This window comes from Podarcis raffonei, chromosome 8 (genome assembly GCF_027172205.1).
Source record: "Podarcis raffonei isolate rPodRaf1 chromosome 8, rPodRaf1.pri, whole genome shotgun sequence".
NCBI classification, from domain to species: Eukaryota; Metazoa; Chordata; class Lepidosauria; order Squamata; family Lacertidae; genus Podarcis; species Podarcis raffonei.
In genome coordinates, this window is record NC_070609.1 from 41,279,597 (window position 1) to 41,305,339 (window position 25,743).

Below are 25,743 nucleotides of genomic sequence, written 5' to 3' on the forward strand. Positions count from 1 at the left end.
ATTTGCATTCACACCCAGGATTTGGACTTCCTAAAAGCTTCTAGCTAGCCACTATGAGAAACAAGATGTTACACTAGTTGGACCCGTGGTCTCATCCAGCAGTCTTCTTGTGCTTTTACTGTATGTAAGATCATGTTCACAATCTCTCAACTGTTAAAACAAAACAATGTGCCCTCTTGATAAATAACGTAAGGATCAGACCAGCTTCTACCTCATTTAGCAAACTTTGCAAGAATCTCAGCAAGCAACAGGGATGAGATGGTCCATGGGAAACTGGTCTGCAATCCACTACAAGTCTACTTCAGGAGTATGGAACCTCTGGCCTGTGGACCAAATTAGGCCTGACGATTTGGTTAACAATTTGACCTGCAAGGCTATTTTCCCCAAACAACACCCACCATATTTGACATTAGGTGTGGTGCAGGGAGAGAGGCAGATGCAGAGGAATCACCAGGAGCCTTGAAGTGTCCTCCTAATTGCAAGTGAGGCTTGCTGTTGATGTGGCTGATTGGCAGTGAAAGCAAACCCCATGGGATTGGCTGTGTTATTTGGGATCAGCTGCAATTAGGAACTTTGTAGCAAAGATCATCTCTGCCCAAAGCAGGGGTTGTTATTAGCACTGATCTGCTGAATGGAGTTTACAGGAAGCCCCACTGGTATCAGCTTGGACTGAAGCTGGCGATATAAAGGAACTCTTTCTGTTAGAGCAGCTCACGCTCAAGCTGCACTTGCATGAGAATTTTTTTTTACTTTGACTGGGATCTGACCAGCCACTCAGATAATACGTCCTGCCTCAATCTACTTTCTGCCCATTCTATTCAAAGGGTTTTTTGAAGGTGTAGATTATGACTAGAACTGAAATACAGAGATATGTAGGAATAACCTTGGAAACACAAACCTGACCACTGAAGATGTAGTCCAAAATCTCTTTCATAATATCAACAGATATCCCTTCAAGTTCAATTTTATATGTTGAGCCATCATCCTTTGGAGGATTATAGTTCAGCTTTGTTCTGAAATCAGAAAACATAGCTGTTTTTACAAAACAATTAGAACAAGACATAAACAAAGGAAGGTCACATACGAAAATTTCTCAGCTTTCAGAATAGGTTTTTCAATTACATATGAACACACACTATTAAACAGAGGTACTAAGAAAAGGAGAAAAAGCAGCTGTTTAAGTCTGTAGTATCACTTAATGGTATCAGCCTGTGGATGTTTAGTGCACAGTATAAAATTCTTTTATGCCAGCTGTTAAATATAGGAAGTTAACTCTGTTTTCTTAAGAGGAATTTTGATTAACACATTATTTCTTATTTGCTATGCATACACTCCCTAAATCTGCTCAGTTCACAGCACAGGATTTGTACAGAATTATTTCAAGTGATAAAAAGATAAAGTTTTCCAAATCCAATCAGATATAAACCTAAGGTTGCAAAACAATTCACACATTTCCTGGGAAACAACATTCATTAAATCTGCTACAGTGGAAATGACCACACATTAATCTGGATGCCTAAGGGAGACCACACTTTGCTAGCCACAATGAAAGGCTTGGAATAGGGAAAGGCATAAGTTGTACTGGAGCAGATATAAGGGACAGCCAGAACAAGAATATAACATACTTAGCAATGCCTGCATTGAATAGTCTTGATATATGCTATAATGAGAAATTATTATCCATCCATTAGGGGCATGTGAAGCCTTAGGACTGTGAGCTGCTGGCTGCAACTGGGGGGAGGGGCATTGTGAATCAGTTGGTCCTTAATTTGATCCAGCAAATCAATGCTCATTCCCACATGTCCTTTTTGATCTGGAGACAATGCCATTCATTCACACGTTTTATTACATTCATATCTCATCTCTCTTCCATGGAACTCAAGGTGCACATGTGTTGTCTCACTATGTGGTAGGATAGGCTGAGAGGCAGTGACTGGATCAAGGTCACACAGTGAGCTTCAAGGCTGAGTGGCGGTTACAACCCCAGTCTCCCAGGTTTCAGTCCAATACTCTCTCAGTCATATTGCAAGTTCCATCTTATCACAATGTGTAATCTCAGACAGCTAATGGCAGGGCCTTTGAGGTTTTATGCCAACAGGCCTCAGCAGTAACGAAGTAATCATCTCTGCCTGAAGAGGCCCATCTAAGCCCATTCTCAATGAGCTTTCAACGGCAACTGAAAACAGCTCAGGAAAACAAAATGGGAAGGAGAAAAAAATAATTTATTCCTATTTCATTTCTTTTAGGAGTAAAACTGACTTGAAGGTTTCCAGATTTAAACAGTAGGCTAGGTTGCCTACTGGCCAGTAGATCAACTCACAAGTAATGACCTGCATTCCATTTCAAGCAGAAAGCTTATAGAGGGCATAGTCACAAAGTTAAACCCGTGCAATCATTTTGCTGAATGTTTAACAAATCCTACTCATCATCAAAATGACCTTTGTTTAATATTTAACCTTCAGTGTATGTATATAACACAAAGTGGGATTTGCATAACGCAGAGCTACAGGTGGTCTGTGAAGTGTCTTTAGGCATCTCTCTCTTTAGCTATCTCTCTGTGTGTATGCAAAAAGGAAGAATAAGCTATATACTTCTGAAATTACATCTCCTCATTAAGGAAAGATCAGCTACCAGGCAGGATATCAAAACACAAAGTAAAAATGTTAGTAATATCAGATATACAAATCTATTACAAATCACTCAAGTAAACACTGACTGACTCAGCAGAATGCAATTGCTTAAGGTTGAACAAAAGAATGGTATCTTTTTCAGTAAACACATTACACAGGCATAAATAGGACCTGGAATGAAGATCTCATGCCTATATTCAAAGGCAGTATTAGCCACTTTTGGAAACACTTCAGGGTCTGTTTAGGTGTTGTAATTTAAAGAGAAGTCTCGGTCTGATTTGCGTCTCAGGCACACATACACCCAACTCCTTTACCACAGGGAAGAGGTAATTAACAATCCTGCTCTGTATCACGTGTTATCTTACTAATGACAAAGTTCAGGGCCCAACTACACTTGATGACAGAAGATACACAGCTTTAAATGACAACCTGCCTCAATTATATGTAAAACAATGGGCAGGTATGGAATCGAAACCACAAAGATTGAGGTGCTAAGCTTTCTCTACTTATGCCACTTTTACCTCGCCTTCCGTCTGCTGTCCAAGGTCCCCCCCCCCCCCCAGCTACAAATACAGGAAATTATTCAAGTCTGAAGAAAATCACCTTGAGGGGGCTGAAGGAGGGGCATGAATAGCACTGTGCCAATGTTAGCCTTTTGCACTTTATATCTCACCCCCCTCAGTTATTATGGGGGCAGATCTACATAAACACACACAGATCCAAAACCACCAGGTGCCCTTTGCTGCAAGTCAATGTAAATGACTGCAGATTTCTCTACTGCTGAAGTCTATATGGGTAGCTTTTGGTATCAACTGACGGCACCAAGACACGGTTAGGTTAACTTATTTCTATGAAGATTTGTGATCTGCCAGAAAACATCCCCATGTTAGTCCTAATGAAGTATTGCTTAATTGTATTATATAAAAGATGACAAGCCATCATTATTGTTTTTATACCTGTAATGCTTCCTTGCTGCAAATTCTGCCTTTGGCTCATGAAAATGTTTCAGGGAGTATTATATTCCACATCAACATGATGCAGCACTTTAAGGTTAAACCCCTTCCCCATAAAGATTTGTTCAACAAATTAACAAGGGTTTCTGTCTCCCCTCACCTTCTGTTCCAGGTCACACCCTAGCCTTTTGGCAGTGCACATTAAAGATATCAACTTTCACCACACCCTGCTCTGAGTGGCAATTTTCCAAAAAATTTGCTTACGTACTTGTTTTCAGGTGCTCTGTACATGATGAGCAACCTCAGAACTCAAAGGAAATAAAAATAAATCCTTGCAGCATCTCTGTATAAAAACCAGGGTACTTGTCTCTGCACTCAGCTGGTTAGGCCTTCCTGGCAGTGCCATGTGTTCAGTATGGTGTCACCAGAATTATGGCATTTATCTTTTTTTTCTCCCCACTTGGCCCTTTCCAAGCTGAATTATTGTTTTAGTTTGCAGCTGATAACATCTATGATGGATTTTTATTATGTTTTGTCATTCTGCTTCATTATTGATTACCGTATATTTTATGTATTTTTGTATACTCTTGTTCATTGCTTAGATAGTTTGTACTAAACAGCTTACAAATTCTTAAAATAAGGAATAAAAAAATTGGTTTTCAACTGGTGAAAAGTCAGCTTTTTAATCTTTCAGAATTTGTGAAGTCAAATAAGGTACTGTATTATAAAGTTTGCAATTTGTAGCATTTAATAGGCCAAAGGCAAGCTAATGATGACATAGCTGGTCATGTCTCAATATCTCAATTACAATGTTGCAAAACTAAGAGCTGGCACTGCCTGGACTAGTAGCAGAGTTTAGCAACATAGCCTTTAAAAAAATGTTTGTATTAAAGGATTTCCATAGTTAACAAGGGTACACGCAATGTTTCCGTTTTCAATTCACAGAGTCCTTTCTACAGGTCAGTTACAGTTAGTGTGAGACACTGCTGTCATACACATTGTGAGGTTGTGGGGGGAAATAATCGGAGGGGGGCAGAAAAAAGGAGGGAATAAACATTCATTCTTTTGCTTGGTATACGTGCAGTTTTTGTGTCAGCATTGTGAAGATAGGTCCTTCATTTGTCTGTTTGTTTCTTTGAAGGCGGTGCGAGAGACTGGAGAATCCACAGCTTAGTTGGTTGCATTTAGTCAATTGCAGTGGGGTTTGTTTGTTTGTTTGAAGGGGTGGGGTTGTTGGATCTGGTTAATCACTCTGATTTGTATGCTGTTGGGGCGTTTACATTGTTGCCTTGTTGGGATGTATATGTAATAAAGGGGAGCTATACCAGGGTGAGAAGGCTGATTACTGAAGAATTGATGCTTTTGAATTATGGTGCTGGAAGAGACGCTTGAGAGTCCCATGGACTGCAAGAAGATCAAACCTATCCATTCTTAAGGAAATCAGTCCTGAGTGCTCACTGGAAGGACAGATCCTGAAACTGAGGCTCCAATACTTACTAAACGACTAAACAACAACAACAACATACCAGGGTGAAGGCATCCTCTTTTGTTTGTCCCCTGGTTAGCTTCAATTTGTTGGTTAGCTTTCCTAGTAGGGTTGTTTCCCCATACAATTTGGTACCAGTGGTCCATGTTTACTCCTGACAGGTCCCTCCAGTGTCTAGTTATGACACTCCTAGCTGCTGAGAGTAAGTGGCTTATGAGCTCTTTGTCATCTGAGTGTGCATTGTTGTCTTGGAAAATGTTTAAAAGGGCAGTTCTGGAGTTGCTCCTAGTACCTGCTTTGTTATTTTACAGGTTTCTTGAAGGACTGATGTTCCAAAGGGTTGAATTTGGAGGCATTCCCACCACATGTGGAGGTATGTGCCTGTGGTGGTATAATCTCTCCAGCATTTAGTTGAAGTTCCTAGGTGTATCAGTGCCAGCTTCTGAGATATTAGGTACAATTTATAAATAAGTTTCAAACTGAGTTCCCTTCTTTTGGATGAGATAGACTTAAAAGGGTAGTTTAGACCACAGTTTGGGTAGGGTTTATTTCATAACCTATAGGATGCTCCCATTGGTCTTTGATTGTGTTGAGGAGCTTGGTAGAATCTTGGAGTAGTTTTTTGTACATTGTGGATACCATCCACTTGCTGTGTCCCTCTGCTGTCAGGAGGAGTTTTTCAAAGGTGGTGAGAGGTCTAGTGCCTGCTGCTTTGATTGCTGGGCTATTTAAGGAGGTGTGTAGTTGGTGTTGGTTCAACCAGGGTATTTGGGTGTTCCCTAGTTTATCTTGTATTTCTTGTGCTGGTATGGGTTTGTCATTTCTGTAGAAGTCTGTTAGGCGGTGTAAGCCATTGGCTTGCCATGTTTTTGTTGGGAAGCTTTGCGCTCCATGGTGGAAGAGTGGGCGGTGCGTAGGCCTGGACAATGTATCAATACATTGTCCAGGACCAGTTTGAGGGCCAGAGCATGATGGCAACTTCACCTGGCAGCATATCATGGGTGAGACTTGCTTGCGTCTTACCTTCCTCCACCTGCTCCCTACCTCTGCATATTGGGTGCTGGTGGCAGAGAGAACTGCAGCGGTTTCACCCAGCGCCCCATGGTGCCAGGGCAATCCTCGTTGTTCCACCCTCCATGTGCTGGGTGCTGGCAATGGAGGGAGGAGGCTGCCAAACTGAACAGGTATGGTCAGCACCCCACATGAATGTCCACCCTGCAACAGGATTCTAAGCCCAGAATCCTCTGCCATGGAGCCCCCTGCATATTGCAGACACTAAAGGCATGAACTTGGAAAACCTGTTGTGCTCACAGCATGAAAATATGGTTATAGCAAATTAGGATAAGAGCAACAGAGAATTTCAATCAAGGCCACGGGGTACATTCAGTGCAGCTAATGCACTTTCAATGTCATAAGAAAATGGGACTAGGAATTCTGCACAATTAAATGCACAACAAACACAAGACCTGCTTTTCTAGCAGGACAGGATAAAACAAGAGAGATCAGCTACCACCTTCCTAAATTGACATTCCTTCAATTTGTATGCTGTAATTTCAGGGTCTACCCTAGACATTTTTCACAACTGAAACTGTATATATTACATGCAGGTCTCCCTTTCTGAACACAATGAAATACCCAGGAAATCATTCATTAGGCGAGTGTTCACATAACAAGCTGACAATTTCCATTATTTCCAGTGGGAACATTTCTAATCCGTTATTTGTCCAATCTCCCCCTCTTTCATGGTTTCTTTCTGAAATGGCTGCTGCTGACCAGCAAGGAACAAAAGTTTATGTTCAAAAGTAATCTTGAACAAATGTTCTTAGCTATATCACACCAACTTTTAAAGGATAAATATGGGGAGATATGTTTATCTTTCAGATATTAATGCAAATTTGGATAACCAGCTCAAATAAAAAGGGTCTATCTTCGTTAAACAAACCGCTACACAAAACCTCTGATCTATTAAGTTTTTTTAAAATAATCATGCTATTTGGGGGTTTAAACTGCAACAGCCTACAAATCACATTAAAAAACCAAAATACAACCTAGTATGCCAAGATGTAACAGAAATGGTAATTCTACACATAAAGGCAGAAGGGAATGTGCTAACCCATGTTGCCTAACACTTCCATTAGCCAAAAACACTCAAAGTAACAGCACGACTACCATTATTACTCACCCAGTTATGTTCTTACATAATCTCCCGAACTGAATTTAAATCTCAGTCATTAAAATTAAGAGCCAAGTGATGCACACCACCAAATTTATGCAATGACTAAGGAGCTTTAGTCATCTGTCTTCTCACAAGCTTCAATAAAAACCAATCAAAATGCTATAAAAATCAGACAATGCCAAGTAGAAAGAAGAAAGAAGTCTGAGACAGAATAGGCAGGCCCACACCCTCTTTCAGCCACAGCAGATAGCAACAACTTTAGATCTATTTATGGTTATTTTATTTTAGTAGTTTTTAACCATGTCTTCTAGGAAGACATTTGTACATCAGAAATAACAAGTTTACAGAACAAGTTTACTCAAGAATCATTTGAGCCTTTTGGGCTAATAACAAGACAAAAACATTACAATAAGATGTAGAAATATTAAAACTATATTTTAAGTATCAAGCACCTGTAAAAAGGCTATTTTAGGATCTTGGCAATAGGAATTTCACTAAATATTTCCCTGACCCTGCAAACAGCACCATTGTTAACCGTGACACTTGTGTCTTGAATGTAATCACAGTGTATATGTGAACCTGATCTGGAAGAAGTAGAGGGATGCTAAAATTGTTATCACCTCTTTGCAGAACAATGCAGTTAGCAAGTGGTTATCTGCAAATTATAAGTTACCACTTGGGCAATGATCATGAAGTAATTAATGGATATCATTTTTAACACACATGCTCTGTATAAATGCTAGTTGTTTAATTATTCAGTCCTTGAAACATCAGAATTTAGAATTGTAATCCAAACAGTCTCACGACAAATCAGTGGGAACCTGTGTTACTCTGCTCTACAGACCCACACCTAACAGAAATAGGCCAAGTAAAAAGAAAAGGAAAAAACTGAAAGTCACCCACCCACCCCTCAGACAAGGCTCTCTATGGATATGCTAATATGCCAACTCACTGGCACACTCAGTGTATCCAAGTCATATCAAACATATTTCCATTTTCTCAGAATACTTGAAGCACTGATTTAATATATGGCTAAATGTCTTATAAAATTAAAGAGGATTATTCTTATTATATCTTGGATATCTGAATAGTTTACACAGGATAAAAATAGCTTGAATTGTATTCTACTTGCCAACCACTAAACTCATACCTGCCCCTTTAGGATGTATGACAATACTAATAATTAGCATCTGTATAGCACATTTGAATGTTCAAAGCACTCTACGAACATTAGTTTCTTATAATTCTTACCACCCAGGGTGGCCCACTCTGTTTTGCCGCCTGAGGAAAAAGGGAAAGATGCCCCCCACTCTGCCGAAGACTTGCTTACTGGTGTCACACAGCTGTGGCTTCTGGCAAGACTCATGGAACTCTTGTGAGATCTCATTGGAAGCCACCACTGCAGCTGCAGAGGCGGGAAGGACACCACCCCACAGGATTCTGTTGCCCAAGGCAATTGCTTCAGTCTGCCTCATGGGGAGGCCAGCCCTGTTACCACTACACAACAAAAGGTAAACTAACATTATTACAGTGGTACCTTGGGTTAAGTACTTAATTCATTCCGGAGGTCCCTTCTTAACCTGAAACTGTTCTTAACCTGAAGCAGCACTTTAGCTAATGGGGCCTCCACCTGCCGCTGCACCGCCGCCGCACGATTTTTGTTCTCATCCTGAAGCAAAGTTCTTAACCCGAGGTACTATTTCTGGGTTAGCGAAGTCTGTAACCTGAAGTGTATGTAACCTGAAGCATATGTAACCCGAGGTACCACTGTAGTCTCATATTGAAGATAGGGAGCAGAGGTCATGGGAGAGTGAATTTGTGGCAGAGATGAAACTAGAACCTGGAACTTACTCACTGGCTGTGTTTGCACCTTCACACTAAGCCAAACCATGGAGTAGTACAAAAATGCTCATTCCGGAAAAGGAGTAATAAATAACATTTATTTTACCCCTCCCTGGGCTTTTTAGGCCAGCATAACACAACAACTAAGCCCAAGTAATGTCTGAACCAAAGATCATGGTGATGAACTCTCCTTCTTAACCATCATCTGTAGCCAAGATTTGTTCTATGGTTAAGCAGGAGAGAAAACCCACAGCTTTGGACAGCACGCTAAAGCCAAACTTTGGGCTTAGCTGTTGTCTTGTGCTGACCTAGAGTCAGACTCCAGAGAGGAACAACGCTGGTGTGAGCTCCTCTCCGGGAGCCAACACATTAGCACAGTCATGGTAAGTCACATTCTTCTTACTGCAACATATGAACCAGGACTGTTATTTTGGGTTGGATGATATGGTCATATTATCTTGGATACAAAGGGAGGCTGTTATAGCCATAAAAAAACCCCTAATGGTTGTTTACTCAATCTAGATCCAGCATTAATCAAAGAAGGGGCGTCCATAGGTGACTAATCCATACATCACTTTGCTGACTATTCCAAGTCATTCACAGGCACACACATTTCTCTACAAAACTGCGAGCTACATCAACCTTTCCCTTTGTTTTTTTCCAAAAACAGTAACAAACACACATTCCAAAGTTCACAGATCTTGGGATGAAGAGAAGGTGTTCTTTAAAAAAAAGTCATTGCCAGTTGTTCTTGATTCTCTTTTGACTCACTTCCGTTTCTGAATCAAAAATTTAAATGTAAACAAATCCAAGGTTAGAGTAAATTCAGGGGTGTTGCCCAGGATGCCTAACAGTATAAACAAGTGCTTCAATTAAAAATGATAATGTCTTATTACTGCTGTTATTATTATTAACAATAATTTATTTATACCCAGCCTTTTCCCTGACGGGACTCAAGGCATCTTACAAATAACAAGAATTGCCATGAACATAGAAAACCAATCACTGAAACAGTTAAACGTTAATAGAATTAAAACTATATACATATATAAAATCTGTTTAAAACGTACAAATAATTACAATAAAAGTAGCATGGCACCATTAAAAGCAGTCAATTCTTCCCAGCTGAATCTGAAAACTGTTGTTCTGCATCTTTTACCAGCATCTTTGCAAACCTACCCATTACAGTATCATAAGTACAGACATATCTCTGGCAAGTCCTTATGATTTCTAGCAACTGTGCAGCTGGGATTTGTTCTCAGGCAATTTTAATTCTCATTCTTGTCCCCTCGCTTCAGGCAACAGGCTTTTTGTCTGGTTCTGGCCTCTCCCTTTCTTAATTAGACATGTGGGCTGACATTCATTTTTCATCCATCAGCATTTCCATTTCCCCATTATGTCTAGGGGCACATTACATATACTTTAGCAAAATGCCCTATTATAAAACATATCTTCAGGAGGAAGAGTTTCCTTACACAGAATCCTGATGCATTAATAGGAAACCCTGGTTTTGGTTTCAAATATGCATAATGGATTTCCCTGCAAAAATAACCTCTAAATTATGCAGAGTTATATTTATTAAACCAGCTGTACCAGAATACAATAACCATCTAAATAAACCCCTTCCTTATAATTTAGTAATATCTATAAAACACTAATTTTTATAATCTATTCAGAAATCTTATTTATGAAATGGGAAAACAAAACTCTGGACTAACTTGAAAATGCAGAGGTTTTCTCCTAGCCTGGGTCCTTTGCAGATAGAATCATAGAACTGTAGAGCTGGAATGGACCTTGAGGGTCATCTAGTCCAACCCCCTGCAATGCAGGAACCTCAATTAAAACATCCATGACAGATGGCAATCCAACCTCTGCTTAAAAACCTCCAAGGAAGGAGAGACCACAAGCTTCCAAAGGAGTCTGTTCCACAGTGCACTCAAGATGCATTGAGCCTTTAAATGACATTGTAAATATAAATGATGTACAGTAAAGTGAAACTTAAAATAAATAAATCATATGCTGTATTTCTGTTAGCCACAAACAATTAAGGAATAGGACCTCTGCTAGGCCAAAATACTATTTACTGTTCAATGAAATTTGCTTTAGTTTAGCTACATTCCATTTTTACAGCAGGTCAAATTACATGTTATGGTAAGCACCTATTTTTAGAAAAAGTAGCTACACAGGTCCTAGATCTGGGCTGGGACTGCAGCCCATGATAAGGGGTTAATCCTTTCCTCTCACACCATTTCCATCTGAAAATCCCAGCCCAGCCCCACTACTACAGGCAGCAGAAAGCACCTTCAGGAGAAGTAGAAGAGGTGAATGGTTTTGTAAAGGTGTGGCACTGAGGGGAACAGGGTTGAAAGCTCTTCTTTGCATTCCTGATTAGGTTCTCCAACAGCTTCTTTTCTTAAAACTACAGGCAGTGATAAAAACACTTAAAAATGTACACCTAGCATCATCTAATATGCAATTTGACTAAAAATATGCACTTTTGTTCCCTTTCCAGATACCATTCCAAATTAAAAAAAACAAACCCTATGCATTGAAAAACACTTGCACACTCCTACACCCATAATAACTGATTCAATGAAAAAGATTTTATCTCATCCTTCTCAAATTCTCTGGAACAAATGTGGATACCAATGCTTACAACCATCTACAAATATTTTATTTGTTGTTCCTATTATTGTCCCTAAAACTATTGTGTGTGTGTTGTGCCAATAAAAAAAAACTACAGAACTCTTTATTTCACTAGGCATCAATACTTTAGCTCACTAAGGCTAAAGCTGAACAAGTCCCACTAGATAAACTAACTTTTCATGTTTCTGAGCCAGTTGTTCATGTTTTCTGGACCAATACAGATTACAGTGGTACTTCTGGTTACGAACTTAATTCGTTCTGGAGTCTGTTCTTAACCCGAAACCGTTCTTAACTCAAGGCACGCTTTTGCTAATGGGGCTTCCCGTTGCCGCCGCACCGCTGATGCGCAATTTCTGTTCTCATCATGGGGCCAAGTGCTCAACCCAAGGTACTACTTCTGGATCAGCGGACTTTGTAACCTGAAGTATTTGTAACCCGAAGCATTTGTAACCCGAGGTACCACTGTATAGAGACATGTTTTTATATATTGTTATAATTCATTATCAGATTATTTCTATCTGATGCTAAAAATACTGTCAATTAAAAGACTGCCTATGCTAGGCATAATGTTTTTGATTTCTCCAGCGAACTCAAACTACATGCTACCACAGTGGTTAAGGATTAGCAACTGAGGCTTTAGAAGACACCCAAATACTGTTTAATACTAGTTGCATACTAGTGCATTTTAGAGCATTTAAAACGCAGCAAGGTTGTTTCCTCCTGCTTAATTTCAAGTCTCACTGACATGCTGCTGTACACACCAGAGAGGGGGCAGGGATGTCTTCACCTAGTGCGTGTTACCCATTTATTTCTCCATGCCTGCAACACACACCCCAACCTCCTATTCATGAAGCTGTCATCTGTGCATGCACAATGGCTGTCTCAAATGTACACACCTCTGTTTAACAGCTGGTTTGAGTGGAAATGCACCAAACAGGAGTATTTCTCAAGAAGCTACAAAACAGATACGGATTGTGACTGATGTCATATGTACACAGCTTTAAACACCGGCAGTGGGAATGCACTAGAGGCAGAATTATCGGTAATGTGCACATGGCCTCAGTATGTAGGCTGCATATTCATTGGCAATCAGCATAACATGACATCAAATGTGTTGGCAACAAATCTAAATAATTTTAAAGCAAGCTTCTTCTTTTTCTACACTTAAACCAATAAAGGAGGATAGTAACTGCCTTATAAGCTGCCAGAACCATAAACTATGTGATGAAATGTCAGTTGTCAAAATACCAATATTTAACAAAGCTTATTTGTCATAACATTTCAAAAAGAGGCAAAGTGGCTTCAATGCAAATTATGCAAAGAGTGATGATTAAATATTCAGCATGCATTTGATCTGAAACTACTTATCAAAGTAGGGAGAGCAGAGAACAATCTAATGCTGAAAATGTTGCGGACAGGCCTTTCCTGCTGGGTCAGGCAGCTGAAGATGATGAGCTTATTTATTAGTTCATCACAAGAAGGAAATAACAAAGCACCACACTCTCTCTCTAAGGGTGTCACGGTATTGTGTAAACACCAAGTTGCATATTATAATGAAGGATATCATTTTAAAGTTAAAATGTCCAGTCAGCTTTTAGACAGGTGTGTGTTGTTTTATTTAAAGCATATTTAAAGCATATATTTATAATGAAGCACAGGAAGTACATAGTTAACATTATAAAGACAGCAACTTTAGCCTTATGCATAAGTAGTGCATTTGCAAGATATATGTAACAAATTGTGAAACTCCCATCTCTACTATTTATTGTCAGTCTTAATAATGTCAGTTCTATATACATGAAAGAACTTTTTAGCACACAAAGCATGAATCCCCCAGGTGGCTTCCTTTCAGTTAGTTGCTAACCAATAATTTCAAAACCACCCCTCACCATGAAAACTGCCACTTTTGATTTTTGCAAGAATCTGTTTATCACATCAAACAGGGATTGATGATAGTGATGTCAATAAGTAATGTTGCTAAACAAAGAAATGATACTTCCTGTATTCCTTTCTAGCGAAAGGAAGTATAAGTGGCTTGGGAGCTTGAATTTGGCAATAACCTCCTGACTATGGCAAGCACTCACCCCCAGAAGCTACACACCTATGGAATTGGTCCAAGTCTAGGCTTCTGCCTCCCTTTCTGAATCATAAAGTACAGCTACATGCTTTCTCCTGTTTACAGCACAATGAGATTAATGTGCTTTAAAGTAGCTCAGAAATTTTTAAAGGGCATGCAATACAAGATGGGGTCAAAATGACAGCGCTGAGCTATACAACTCTGTGTCTGTGTATGGACCTATTTGGTGTTTTATTAAAACAGTCAGGACTTTGTCTGCACTTTTTAATCTATTCTTTTTCTATTGTTGAGGAAATGTGTGGATAAGAGGAAAACAGCAGGCCAGGGCAGGGCTGGAGAGAGAAAAAGAGAAAAGGGAGTGAGCAGCTAGGTTGTTAGCTAACCAACTGGGTCAACAAGAAATGAGAAAACCCATGAAAGCTAATAACGAGAAAGATCTGAATCCATAATGTGGTGGTTAGTTAATAGTCTTGTTCCTGTTACAGACAGCTCCTTTTGCTGTTTTAATCATTCATATACTCTTATCTACTTTCCCATAAACCATGGTCCCTGGGCATAGTATGGAGGGAGACTGAGCAGTATGTTTGCTGAAGCTAAGCAGGTCTGGGCCTGGTCAGTGTCTGGATGAGAGAGAAAAATTAGGAACTGCAGGTCTCACTTTAGTTCTTTTGCAAAGCACTGTGACTCAATGGAAGAGCATCTTCAGCTTGAAACCCAATGGAGTCGCTGCCAGTCAATGTAGACAGTATTGAGCCAGATAAGCCTATGGTCTGTCTAAGGCAGCTTCCTATGTTTTACAGTGGAAGGAGGTAACAACCCATGCCCCCTGTTTTCATTAATTCTCTGGCATGCAGCTGCAGCATTCATATATCAAATAAATGTTCTCTCTAATGGAACCCCAGTATTGTGGGGACTTGTAAAGGATTAACTAAGTGTACATCCCAAGATTACTAAATATGGTCTGCATATCTGTAAGGAGTATTAACTATCCAGAGTGGTTAAGAGAGTTAAAAAAAATATTCCACCTTTTAAATGCATGCTTAAGGGAAAACAAGCCAGGAAACACTTTCTGTCTGTCATAAACAGTAGCAGTTTTTGTTTTGTTTTGTTTTTTTAAAAGCTGGCAACACAGTTTCAAGAATAAGTCTTTGTTCTGTCAAAAGATATTGGGCTCAACCATGGCACACAGCATTTAATAAGGAGTGATGGGGTTCAAGCCATCTTGGGAGTCTTAGTTCTTCAATCCTGAAGATGTGTTTGTGGAGGGTTGCAATTCATCAGTATAGAGAATAATTCATCAGTGGTACCTCGGGTTACAGACGCTTCAGGTTACAGACACCACTAACCCAGAAATATTACCCCGGGTTAAGAACTTTGCTTCAGGATGAGAACAGAAATCGTGTGGCGGCTAAAGTGGTACCTCAGGTTAAGAACAGTTAAGAAAGGACCTCCGGAATGAATTAAGTTCTTAACCTGAGGTACCACTGTATACCAATCATATCTAAATGAGACCTCCATTTTTTCATAAAAAGTATGTTCTCGGCATACACACACACACACAAAAATTAGAGATGGCCATCACTACCATCACCTACTTTTGAATTTCCAAGGCAACTAACTGAAAGCTGTTGTCAACGGTGGTCAAGAAGCTACATGCCTCTGCGAAGCTCACAAGCAGCAACACATTTTAAGAAACCATGATGAATCCTGCTAGAAAGATCAGGACTTGCAGGTCAAGTTTCCAGAAGCCTCTGGTTGTTACGGTTGGAAATGCTGTGCTTGATAGACCCACCCTGGTTTCATCCAGCAAGGCTCTCCTGCTGTCCTTAGCAAGTATTGCCTTAAGCTACAATTGGAAGTCCTGGTCCAACAAACCAACTGTTTGATTCTTAAAAGGAAACGTGTTTTTTAAACAACAGGTGCTACCTGCCAGGTTCCCAGAGACATCTCACCACCCCCTGTTGCTCACAGAGAGCAGGACCAAGGACTCCTAGGGCTCAAGTTCCTTACTGAGGAGCAGACTTTCATATTTATTGTGTTTACATCCTAACCTTTTCTCCAAGGAGCTCACTGCGGCCTACATGGTTAACCTCTCCCCAAAATTCATCCTCACCACCTTGTGAGGTAGCTTCAGCTGACTGCTCCAATGTCACCCGCGGTGCTTCGCGGCCAAATGGGGATCTGGACGCGGGTCCCGCCCCCCCCCCGCCCCCAATGTTAGGCGGCCGCTCTAACCGCTACACCGCACTGCCTCCAGCCGAGCTTGCCAGCTAATTCCGAGATGGTGGTAATAACGACAACAATGACACGCGTGTGCTGCGCATGTGCAGCCAGGAAATGCTCTCCCCTCCAAACACACCCGCCTGGTGCACTCTGCACATGCTCGTGGGGTTAAGTAAGACCCAACGACAAGGCCGTGCCTCACCTGATGTAAGGGCTGGCGGCCGCCAGGATGTTGGTCTGCACGGGGATCTCCTCGCCCTCCAGCACCAGATGGGCGTCGCAGAAGCGGCCCTCCTCGCGGAAGGAGCTCAGCGCCCTCAGGAGCCGGGCCGGGTGCTGGGGGTCCGACACGGCGCTGCCCGCTGCCCCGCTCGACATCGCGGCGTCCCCAACCGGACGGAGCCCAATTCTTAGCAGCAGGAGTTAAGGGGCGGTGGTGGTCGCCGATGCCGCCGCCGCCTCTTCTCCCTTCGCGCCTTTTCCTTCTCTCCTCAGGGGCTTGACTCCGCCAGGCCAAGGCGGCCTTTCTCCGCTCCTCCTCCTCCTCCTCACGCGCCCAGCAGGCCGAAGCTGCCTCCGCGCCTCGCGTCCGCTCTCACGCCTCAGCCGCTCTCCGGCTCCTCGCATCCGAGCCGGTCCCCCACCATACATCCCAGCCCCGGCTCCGGCCTTGACATCATATCCTCGCGCCGGCCCATCCCGGCTCCGCCTGCCGGGGAGGAGGAGCCGGTGGAGCCGCCGCCGCCGCCGGTGGGATGGAGGGGAAGGAACTAGGCAGCCGCGATTATCTCCTCCAGGCTGGACGAAACGGACGGCATGTGTCATGAACACCACGCGGGATGACAGCAACAATAACATCATACGCTTTATCCTCTTTACTGGCACGCGCGCAAAGAAGGGCGGGCGCTCTGCTTATGCTCAGAGGCACCAAGGCGGCTCTCCATCTGCCTTGCGCTGAGCTTGCTCATTTAGGTTATGGGGGCGCGCGCCATAACCTATGGCCCTCCGGACGTTGCTGAATTCCAATTGCCCAATTGACTAATTTAGCTTAAAAACTACTGTAAACAGTTAAAATTGTGAGTAGGGTTAGAATAGCACTTGTAGTTTGATGGTGGATTTTGGATATAATATAAATGAAGATTTGGGTTATTGTAAAAGATGCAGGAGGAAATGATTAACAATAGGACCCACAAAGGGGAGGAGGGAAGTCCAGGAGATTCTATGGAATCTTGCCTTTCTGTTGTATGTTGGATATGTGATCGTAAAACTGTAATTTGAAAAACCAAATGAATTATAAATATATAAATTATAAATACAATTGCCCCTGAGGTCGTGTTTGTGAGATTGATGGGAGCCCAGCAACATCCGGGGAGCCATAGGCTATTATTTATTTATTGTAGGTGTTTCTATACTGCTTAATATTCAGACTCTCTAAGAAGCGTAAGATTAGCCAGCCATGCCCAAACTCCTGATGTGTGGAGTGAGTGGAAGACGAACATGCTCACAGCATTAAGCAACAAATAATGTTCAGAGATTTGCAGCACAAACCTATGCATATTTACTTGTAAGTAATCCCCATTGAACTTAATAGGACGTACTTCTAATTGTGCATAGGAGTGTGTTGTTATATGCTGAGACTATGCATGTATTTTTTGGAAGAATGCTGTTGTAAACATCAGACCTGGATTAAATGGTGCCTGGTGTCTTCAGCGCCTCCATCCATTTGCTCGACTTTATTTCAGAGTTGGATCCATGTTTTGTATGCATGATTTATCTTGTCATGTAAGACAATAATTTTTCATGCTAAAGTTATAAACCACTCCATTTCATCACATGAACGGTGGTAAACATTGCCACACAAAACTCCTACTATTTCCCAGGTTAACGGGGCTTCAAACAGATTTTTTTAACATAGAAATGAGTGCTAATTCCATTAGATTCCACTAGATTTCCAAATGTGACTTTAGCATCATGTGAAAGATAAGATAAAATGCAGAAATCGTCAGGTAAGTAAATGTTGGAAAAATGGAATAAAGTGCTGTCTGAATGCAGCCCAAGTAATTTCACAGTAGGCTTATTGAAATGAATTAACAAGTTCATTCTTTTCAGTGGGTGCATTCTGCCTGGGATGTAGTTGAATACAACCCAATTATTACACTGGCCCCAACCAGAAGTTGGGCATTTAGTATTGCTGATCCCATGCTGTGGAACATGCTTCAAAGAGACATTTGGTAGACATCTCTTAAGATTTTTATTATGTGGACAGGCCTATGCAGCCGATTAAACTTTTCTTGAGTAGCCAGTCTTTTTAATGATTGTTTTGTGCTGCTTTTATTGGTTTTAAAAATGTTTTTACAATTCTGTACACCGCCCTGATGTTTCATGAAAGGGTGGTACATATGTAAATAAAACCTGTGTTTGCATTTGCACATGTAGGCCCATACTGAAACTTGTACACATAAAGGAGGAGGGATGCAATCCTCACCCTCAGTCTCATTCCCAAACATCAAAAGCCAGGGGAGATTGTTGTTGCCCAGGTGAAGTCAGAAAAGGAAGTCTTTTATTACATTTCTAAAGCCATTGGCCTGCATGGGTGCATTGGAAGTCCAGGAAGCATTTGCTACCCTGGGAATGCTGTAACTCACAGGCCTTGTACCTTGCCACATGGGCAACAATGCAGAGATTTGCAGGTTCTTAGTGCTAGTTCTGGCAGCTATCACCATAGTGCACCTAGAAGTTGATGTGGAGTGATTTAAAGTTTTACTTTTTGTACCGTTTTTATCTTTTATTTTGCTTGTAAGCTCCTTTGGAAAGGCATTTGCCCAGAAAACCAGCCTAAAAATATTAATAAAAAGAACAATTAAATAAATCCTAAGGGTCATCCTATATCAGGGTGGGGACTATTTTTTAGCCCAAGGGCCACATTTCATTCTGGAAAACTTTTATAGGGGTCACAAAACCTTTGTGAGGCCAGTGACAAAAATGAGGAGAATAATTAATGTAAATTTGGCTTTGTACGGAAGACTGGTTTCTACACACTCGCACTCACCCCTCTATCTTCCATCCAGGCAAGCAAGAGCCATTATCAGAGATAGAGGACATGTTGCAGCTAACCAAAAACACCCAAGGATGGTGGGGGGTGTAGCTGGAGAGTGTGTATGACCTTGAGTGAGTCCCAAAGGCCACATAGAGAGGCCTACAGATTCGCCCACCTAGACCTGAGATTTCCCCATCTCTGTCCTAGATTCTGAGGCTGTGTGTTGGAGTTGACCAGCTTTTAGTATTCTAGATCCCACCATAAAGCGCAAACTTTGGTACTCTGCATCTGTCCATAACATTACAAGAAGCAGACATTACAGGCAGGATTCACCTAAAGAGCCCTGTGCAAAGATTTTGGCTTGTGAAATGGGGCTTTCCCCCTCTCCTTCCCCAAAATTGGCTCTGGGTGGTCAGCAAGACCCCCAGAACAGTATTTATGGATTACGGGGGGGGATTCCATCAGGCAAGCAGAAATGCTTGAGCGGATAGAACATTTGGCATAGCACAACACAGAATTACACCCTACATATTCATGCACGCACAGAATGCAATGATTTCCTTTGGGTGTGGGATGGGGTGTGCTGCACTGAATATGATCTGTCCCAGTCAGCTTGGAAGAGAAAGAAATGTGGAACAACCCAATGCCTCGTGCTCAATAAACTCCCAAAGCTGAGGATGCTCAAGGAACTGCACCTGTAAGAAGGCCCATGTGTTTCTCCATTAATACAGCTGCTTTGGAAATTTCCTAACCAAGGGTGTTGTGCTTTGACTGCATGTAATGTGAAAGCCAATAATTTGGGTGACCTTGTCTTAATTATTTCAAGAGAAGTACGGTAATTTGTTTCTGCTGTCACCTGTTAATGATTATGATGTAAGGAAGCAAAACTGTGTTTTTGGTTTTCCCTTCAACTTGTAAACAATGACTTGGCTTCTCAAGTCACCTATCTAGGTCAGTAAGGAAAGCAGGTGATGTAACAGATGGTGGATCAAGGAAGAACAAGCCTAGATGCAAAAAATGGGAAACAAGCTTGTTGAAAACAAAACAGGAAATGGCCCAGCCATCCTCTTCCAGCTGGCTCTCTCCCTTCATCCCTCCCTCCAGGAGAAAAGAAGGGTGAGGTCTGAAGGTAGGGATGGGGGAGAAATTTGATTCAATTCACAGTTATGTAGGCTAATCTGTCTAATTCTCACTTTCCAAAACTACTTGAACCAAAACACAGCAATCCTTCCAAATTTGCACTTTTCCAAATTTTCTCCAAAATTTAGATAGCAGGTTGACCAGCTGAGATGGATATAGCTGAGAGAATTGTCTCTCAGTAGAGCTGATGCATTGGCCTTGATTCTCTGCTCCAGCCTGATGGAGCGGCTATTGCTAAGTGACCACTGAGGAAAAAAGCTTGTCTGCACTAACCTTTGCTACATGCTTTCTAGGCACAGGTCCAGGTTTTCCAGGTCCGTGTTTGAGCAGGGTTTGTCTGTCCCCTCTCTCCCCCCCCCCCCCGTCACTTTCTCTTGGGAAACCAGCATTTTACAGCAGAATCAGAGCAAATGACAATCTGCAGAAAACCCTATCACCATTTGCTCCGATTCAGCGGTAAAACTCAAGTTTTCCTGGGGAAAGTACCAGGACAAAACAAAACAAAAAACCCCACTGATCAAACCTGAATCTGGAAAGCCTGGACATGTGCTTAGAAATGTGGCCCCAAAGGAAGTGTGGATGAGCCCAAAGGCTTTCAGTAGATCTGCTGTAGGCTATTGCTAGATGACAGCCAAGGAACAGGAAGAAGGCGAGGAAGCCACTGTCCATAATAAACCTCAGCATTACACTTTAAATGCAAGGATGGAGTTGGTAGGGCATGTGTGAGTGTTTTTTAATGACCCCTGTGCAGGAAAAACATCACGTGAAGTAGCTTGCACTGCAACATTTGGGTCAGAGGGGAAACAGTCGTCCTGTTTTATTCATGCAAATTAATGTCAAGATCACCTGATCTAACTTTAGGATAGTCATTGCAGTGGCATAGGTTTGGTGTTAAGCAAGTTCTCCTGACTAGCCTTGCCCTGCTCCACAAAAACATACACACCCTTTTATATTGCCTGCCTGCAAGTGACGGTATGTTTTCAGCTTCACCCTGATTTTAATCCTCTGCCTGAGATTTTTTTCCAGGATATTGGTGTATGGTGCAACTCCTTAAGTGCTTGTATTGATTTCAAGAGCCCTAATTGTATGCTGAGCTTTATGTTCTGACCCTGCATCCCTGAAGACAAAGATCTGGCCATTTACTTCAGTGGCAATGGAATCAAGGCTCTAAAACAGACCCAAAGCAAGTTTGTCTGACAAAAGCTTTCAGTACAAAGGGATGTTATTGGACTCAAGGCTGTTTACATCGCAAAGTGGATCATACACTGAAAGGACATGACTTCCCCTAAAGAATGTTGGGGGAACTATAGTGTGTTAAGGATGCTGGGAATTGTAGTTCTGTGAGGGGTAAACTACAGTTCCCATGATTCTCTGGTATGTATGGATGTGACCTTGTGGTATGATGCAATCACTGATCTGAAGCAAGGCTGGATGTAGGGCTCTGGCTGTGATATAAGAGAGCAAAACACTGATGTTGCTCCAAAACTGGCTTTCCACCAAGTGCCTTCAACCTGGATTTTCCAATTTCTTGATCTTATTACCCTACCTATCCTCTGCTTTTTCTGTGAAATTGCTTCAGGACTGCCTTACCTGATGTCCCAGCTCTTTATGTAGCCAGGGAGAGGAGAGGTTAACAGCACACCAGCAGGAGTCGACTTAGGGCAGTGCAAGTGGTTGCGCACCGGGCATTCAACCAAAAAGGGCACCTTCTCAAAGCCTGGTCAGTGGTTGCCTGGTTTCAGGAAAAAGGCATGTGGGCCCTGACAGGGTCCTAGAGTGCTCCTTCTACCTTCCCAAAGCCAGGCAAGTTCTTACTGGGCTTTGGGAAGGAGATAGGTGGGATCTAGGACCCTGCCAGAGCCTTGTACCTCCTTCCCAAAGCCCAGCTTAAGCAGGTACTGTGAGTGCGTCAAATGGCCTTGCACAGGGTGGCATATTCCCAAGGTTTGCCCCTGACATTAGGTAGCCATCTGCCATAAAAGGTAAAGGGATCCCTGACCACTAGGTCCAGTCACGGACGACTCTGGGGTTGCGGTGCTCATCTCGCTTTATTGGCCGAAGGAGCCGGCGTACAGCTTCCGGGTCATGTGGCCAGCATGACTAAGCCGCTTCTGATGAACCAGAGCAGCGCCCGGAAACATCATTTACCTTCCCGCCGGAGCGATACCTATTTATCTACTTGCACTTTGAGGTGCTTTTGAACTGCTAGGTTGGCAGGAGCAGGGACCGAGCAACGGGAGCTCACCCCGTTGCGGGGATTCGAACCGCCGACCTTCTGATTGGCAAGCCCTAGGTTCTGTGGTTTAACCCACAGCGCCACCTGCGTTCCTTCAGCCATCTGCTATAGAACACCACTTTTGGCCCACCAGTGTTGATTTCTAGTAGTACCTGCAATAGCACAGCTTAAAGGCCATGGTTGGCTGAGCCCTACTCCTCACATTTGCATTGAACCTGTTGATTAGAGTAGCAGGATTTCAAGTTGCACAAACCCCTTCAAGTAGAAAGCCCCAAAGGCCTGTAAGATCCAGCATATCCTATGAGTGTATGTTAATAGTCCGATCTGGGTAACTTGAATTCAAACCCTACTTAACCATTAACTCAGTGGGGATGATGTGGGGTAATGTCATCCATCCCTCTTTGGTTCAGTTTCCATTTCCAAAGCATGGAACTTCCAGGCAACCTCTTTATTGAGCATTATCTTTATTTGACCGCAGGTGAATTAGATGACACTGGCTATTTAATTAGCATTCATTCTGATTTGTTTGGAGGAAGTTAGACAATGTTGCATCAAGCAAATATTATCCCACAATTTCCTGTGCATTTCCCCATCACTTTATGTAGTGCAAAAATTGGATATTTCAGGAAAGGAGGTGTGTTGTGTTAGAGCTCCAAATTAGCTTTAGTTGCGCAACCTACATTTTCCCAAATAGCATGTCTGGAAGTGCCCTATGTATCTAATTTTATCAATTAAAAGCTAACTCTCAGTATTAAGAACAAAATAAGACATTATTAACACTCAGGAGGAAATTAAAAACATTTCCTGATTACCCAGGAATTTGATGGTTGAAAGATAGTGGGTTGTCTCCAACTAAGTTTTACTCATAGCAAACCCATTGAAATTAATAGACCTAAATTAGTCATGGCCATTAATTACAATGGAACTACTCGGAGCAGAAGTAGTATTGGCCACAACTTACTGTTCTCACCAACCTTGAAATTATTAGTTGTATGTGGCTTTTTAAACATGTTTTAGATGTTCTTAATTGTATTTAATTGTTCACAACATGTTTTATCTCAATTGCATTGTTTTTACTATTTGCCCATTGGGCTTCTTAGGGAGGAAGAAGAATGGGATAGTAAGAGCCCTGCTGGACCAGAGCAAAAGTCTATCTAGTCCGTAATCTAGTTTTCATTCTGATCAACCAGATGCTGATTAGAAGCTCACGAGCTTTTTGGGGTGCTGTACACATGATGTTGCAGCAGTTTTTAGCCTTATCCTCCATGAATATTGCTAATTCCCTTTTAAAGTCATTAAGTTGGTAGCCATCACTACATCTTGTGGAAGCATAGTTTGTAGTTTAACTATGCCAGACCTGAATCTACCACCATTCAGCTTCTAGTATGATGACAGAGGGAGCAAAATATGGTAGCTATCTGAGTGCTTCCACACAGCAGCTTATTGTGGATTCGGTGCTTCTCATGCATGAAAGTTTTACACAGCATCCACATGAAGTGATCCTCAGCAAAATGCCATCCCATATGTTTTCCCCACTTAATCCAGATTTACCATAGACACATAAAATGCAGTAAGTCAAAACAAAACACTCACATGGAAATGATAAATCCAGAATTAATTGGGGAGGAAGGATGGGATGGCATTTTGAGAAAGACAATGTATTGTGGTTACTGCAAAAAAGCTACCTGTGTGAGCAACGCAAACTCCACTATAAAATGCCCTGTGGAGGCATGCTCTATCCACTTCCTCCATAGTCCAGGATGCTTAATTTTATATAGTTCTATCATCATGACCCTTCATATTTGGTTTTCTTCCCATATTAATAAGAAGGCTACCCTCAAATCCAGAACCAGCCCTGATCTCCTCTATTCCATCTTTGGTTACTAAAGCACATTCAGCACACATTTAAAGCACATGGGTTCCCTCAAAGAATGTTGGGAACTATATTGCGTTAAGGGTGCTGGAAATCATAGCTTTGTGAGTTCCACAGGGTTCTTTAAATGTATGGTGTGGCTGTGACAGTAGACTGTTTTTGTTTTATTTTTTAAAATCATGCTCAACAACATCTTTTCTCTCTCCAAACTTTCCTCCCTTCCAAATTTGTTTTGTCACTTAACAAAACACAAACGCTTGCAGACTACTTCATGGCTCCCTCACCATTGGCCATCATAACAAAATTATGCTGCAATATCGATATATTCATTTTCACCAAATGAACTGACATAATTATCTGCATTTAAAAAAAAGTCATACTCATTTTAGTCATACTCCATCAGGAATTGTAAATCTTGACAACTTATTCTGAGAAAAAGAGACCCAAGTCAAACAAACTCAAACTATGATGCTACCACAAGCTTAACAATTGTTAAGGCTGAGCATTGAAACTGGGAGACTCTGTGGGTCAGGGGAACACTTGCACAGACCTTTTCCTTTGTCACGTGTAATTTTAATTTTTTAAAAAAGCATTGAAGGATTATGCAAACTGTACTCAGTTGCTAACAGTCTAAAATAAACATGTTGGTTTCTATTGAATATACTTGGGATTTTAGCTTCCCATCAGAAATTCCCTCAGTAAATATACCATGCCCCTTGGAGTTAATTGGAACAAATGAAGCATGAACTGTGTGATATTTAACTTAATTTCAATGCATCTGACAGCTTACTGTGTTTATATACATTATGGTGATTTCCCAAATTACCTCTGGTTTGAAACATTCTTCAGCTCCAAAGACATATATCAAATTCTAGGTGGAGCCGAAGTGAAAGTAAAGCTAGCATGAGACAGAATAATGCAATGGCACCTGGGCTGTAATCTCCTTGCACCATGCCAAGTTCCTTGTTAAGACAGAATTAGGTTTGATTTCTGTCCATGAACGGCCACCCAGTTAGAATACAGTATCCAAATCACCCTCCTTTCCAGATTGAGGATTCATTTGTTATTGTACAGGCAATGTACTTTTATTTTAAAAAATTGGCACGCTACTCCTATGGTTTGGTTTAGGAGCCGTAGTCCAAAACACCTGGTGAATGCCATGTTGAGGAAAGCTGGTTTAAATTGCAACTGTATGCATTTTTGAGTATGCAGCAGTACTGGAAGAATGGAGATTTAATAACAGCAGGAGGAGCCTTAACTGCCTTCCAGAGAAACTGCCAGATATACTCAGTACTTTCTACATTGAGTAGCTGTGGCTCTCCAGGATTTCAGATGGGGGTCTCTGCTAGCTCTTCCTGGAGATGCCGGGGAATCGAACCTGGAGGAAGGAGAGGGTCAAAATATAAAAATGGCAATGACCCTGC

At 41.7% G+C, this 25,743-nt stretch overlaps 1 protein-coding gene across 1 annotated transcript in view; it reads right to left on the reverse strand.

Annotated features, from left to right (window-relative positions):
* The window catches only part of GAN (gigaxonin), a 31,030-nt gene extending 14,265 nt beyond the window's left edge, over positions 1–16,765 (reverse strand). Inside the window, exons 1-2 of the mRNA XM_053399562.1 lie at positions 16,236–16,765; positions 899–1,013 (exon numbers count right to left, since the gene is read on the reverse strand). Of these exons, the coding sequence (XP_053255537.1) occupies positions 899–1,013; positions 16,236–16,411 (291 nt within the window). The 5' untranslated portion in view covers positions 16,412–16,765. The remainder of the gene's footprint in view (positions 1–898; positions 1,014–16,235) is intronic.
* Positions 16,766–25,743: the final 8,978 nt, after the last annotated feature.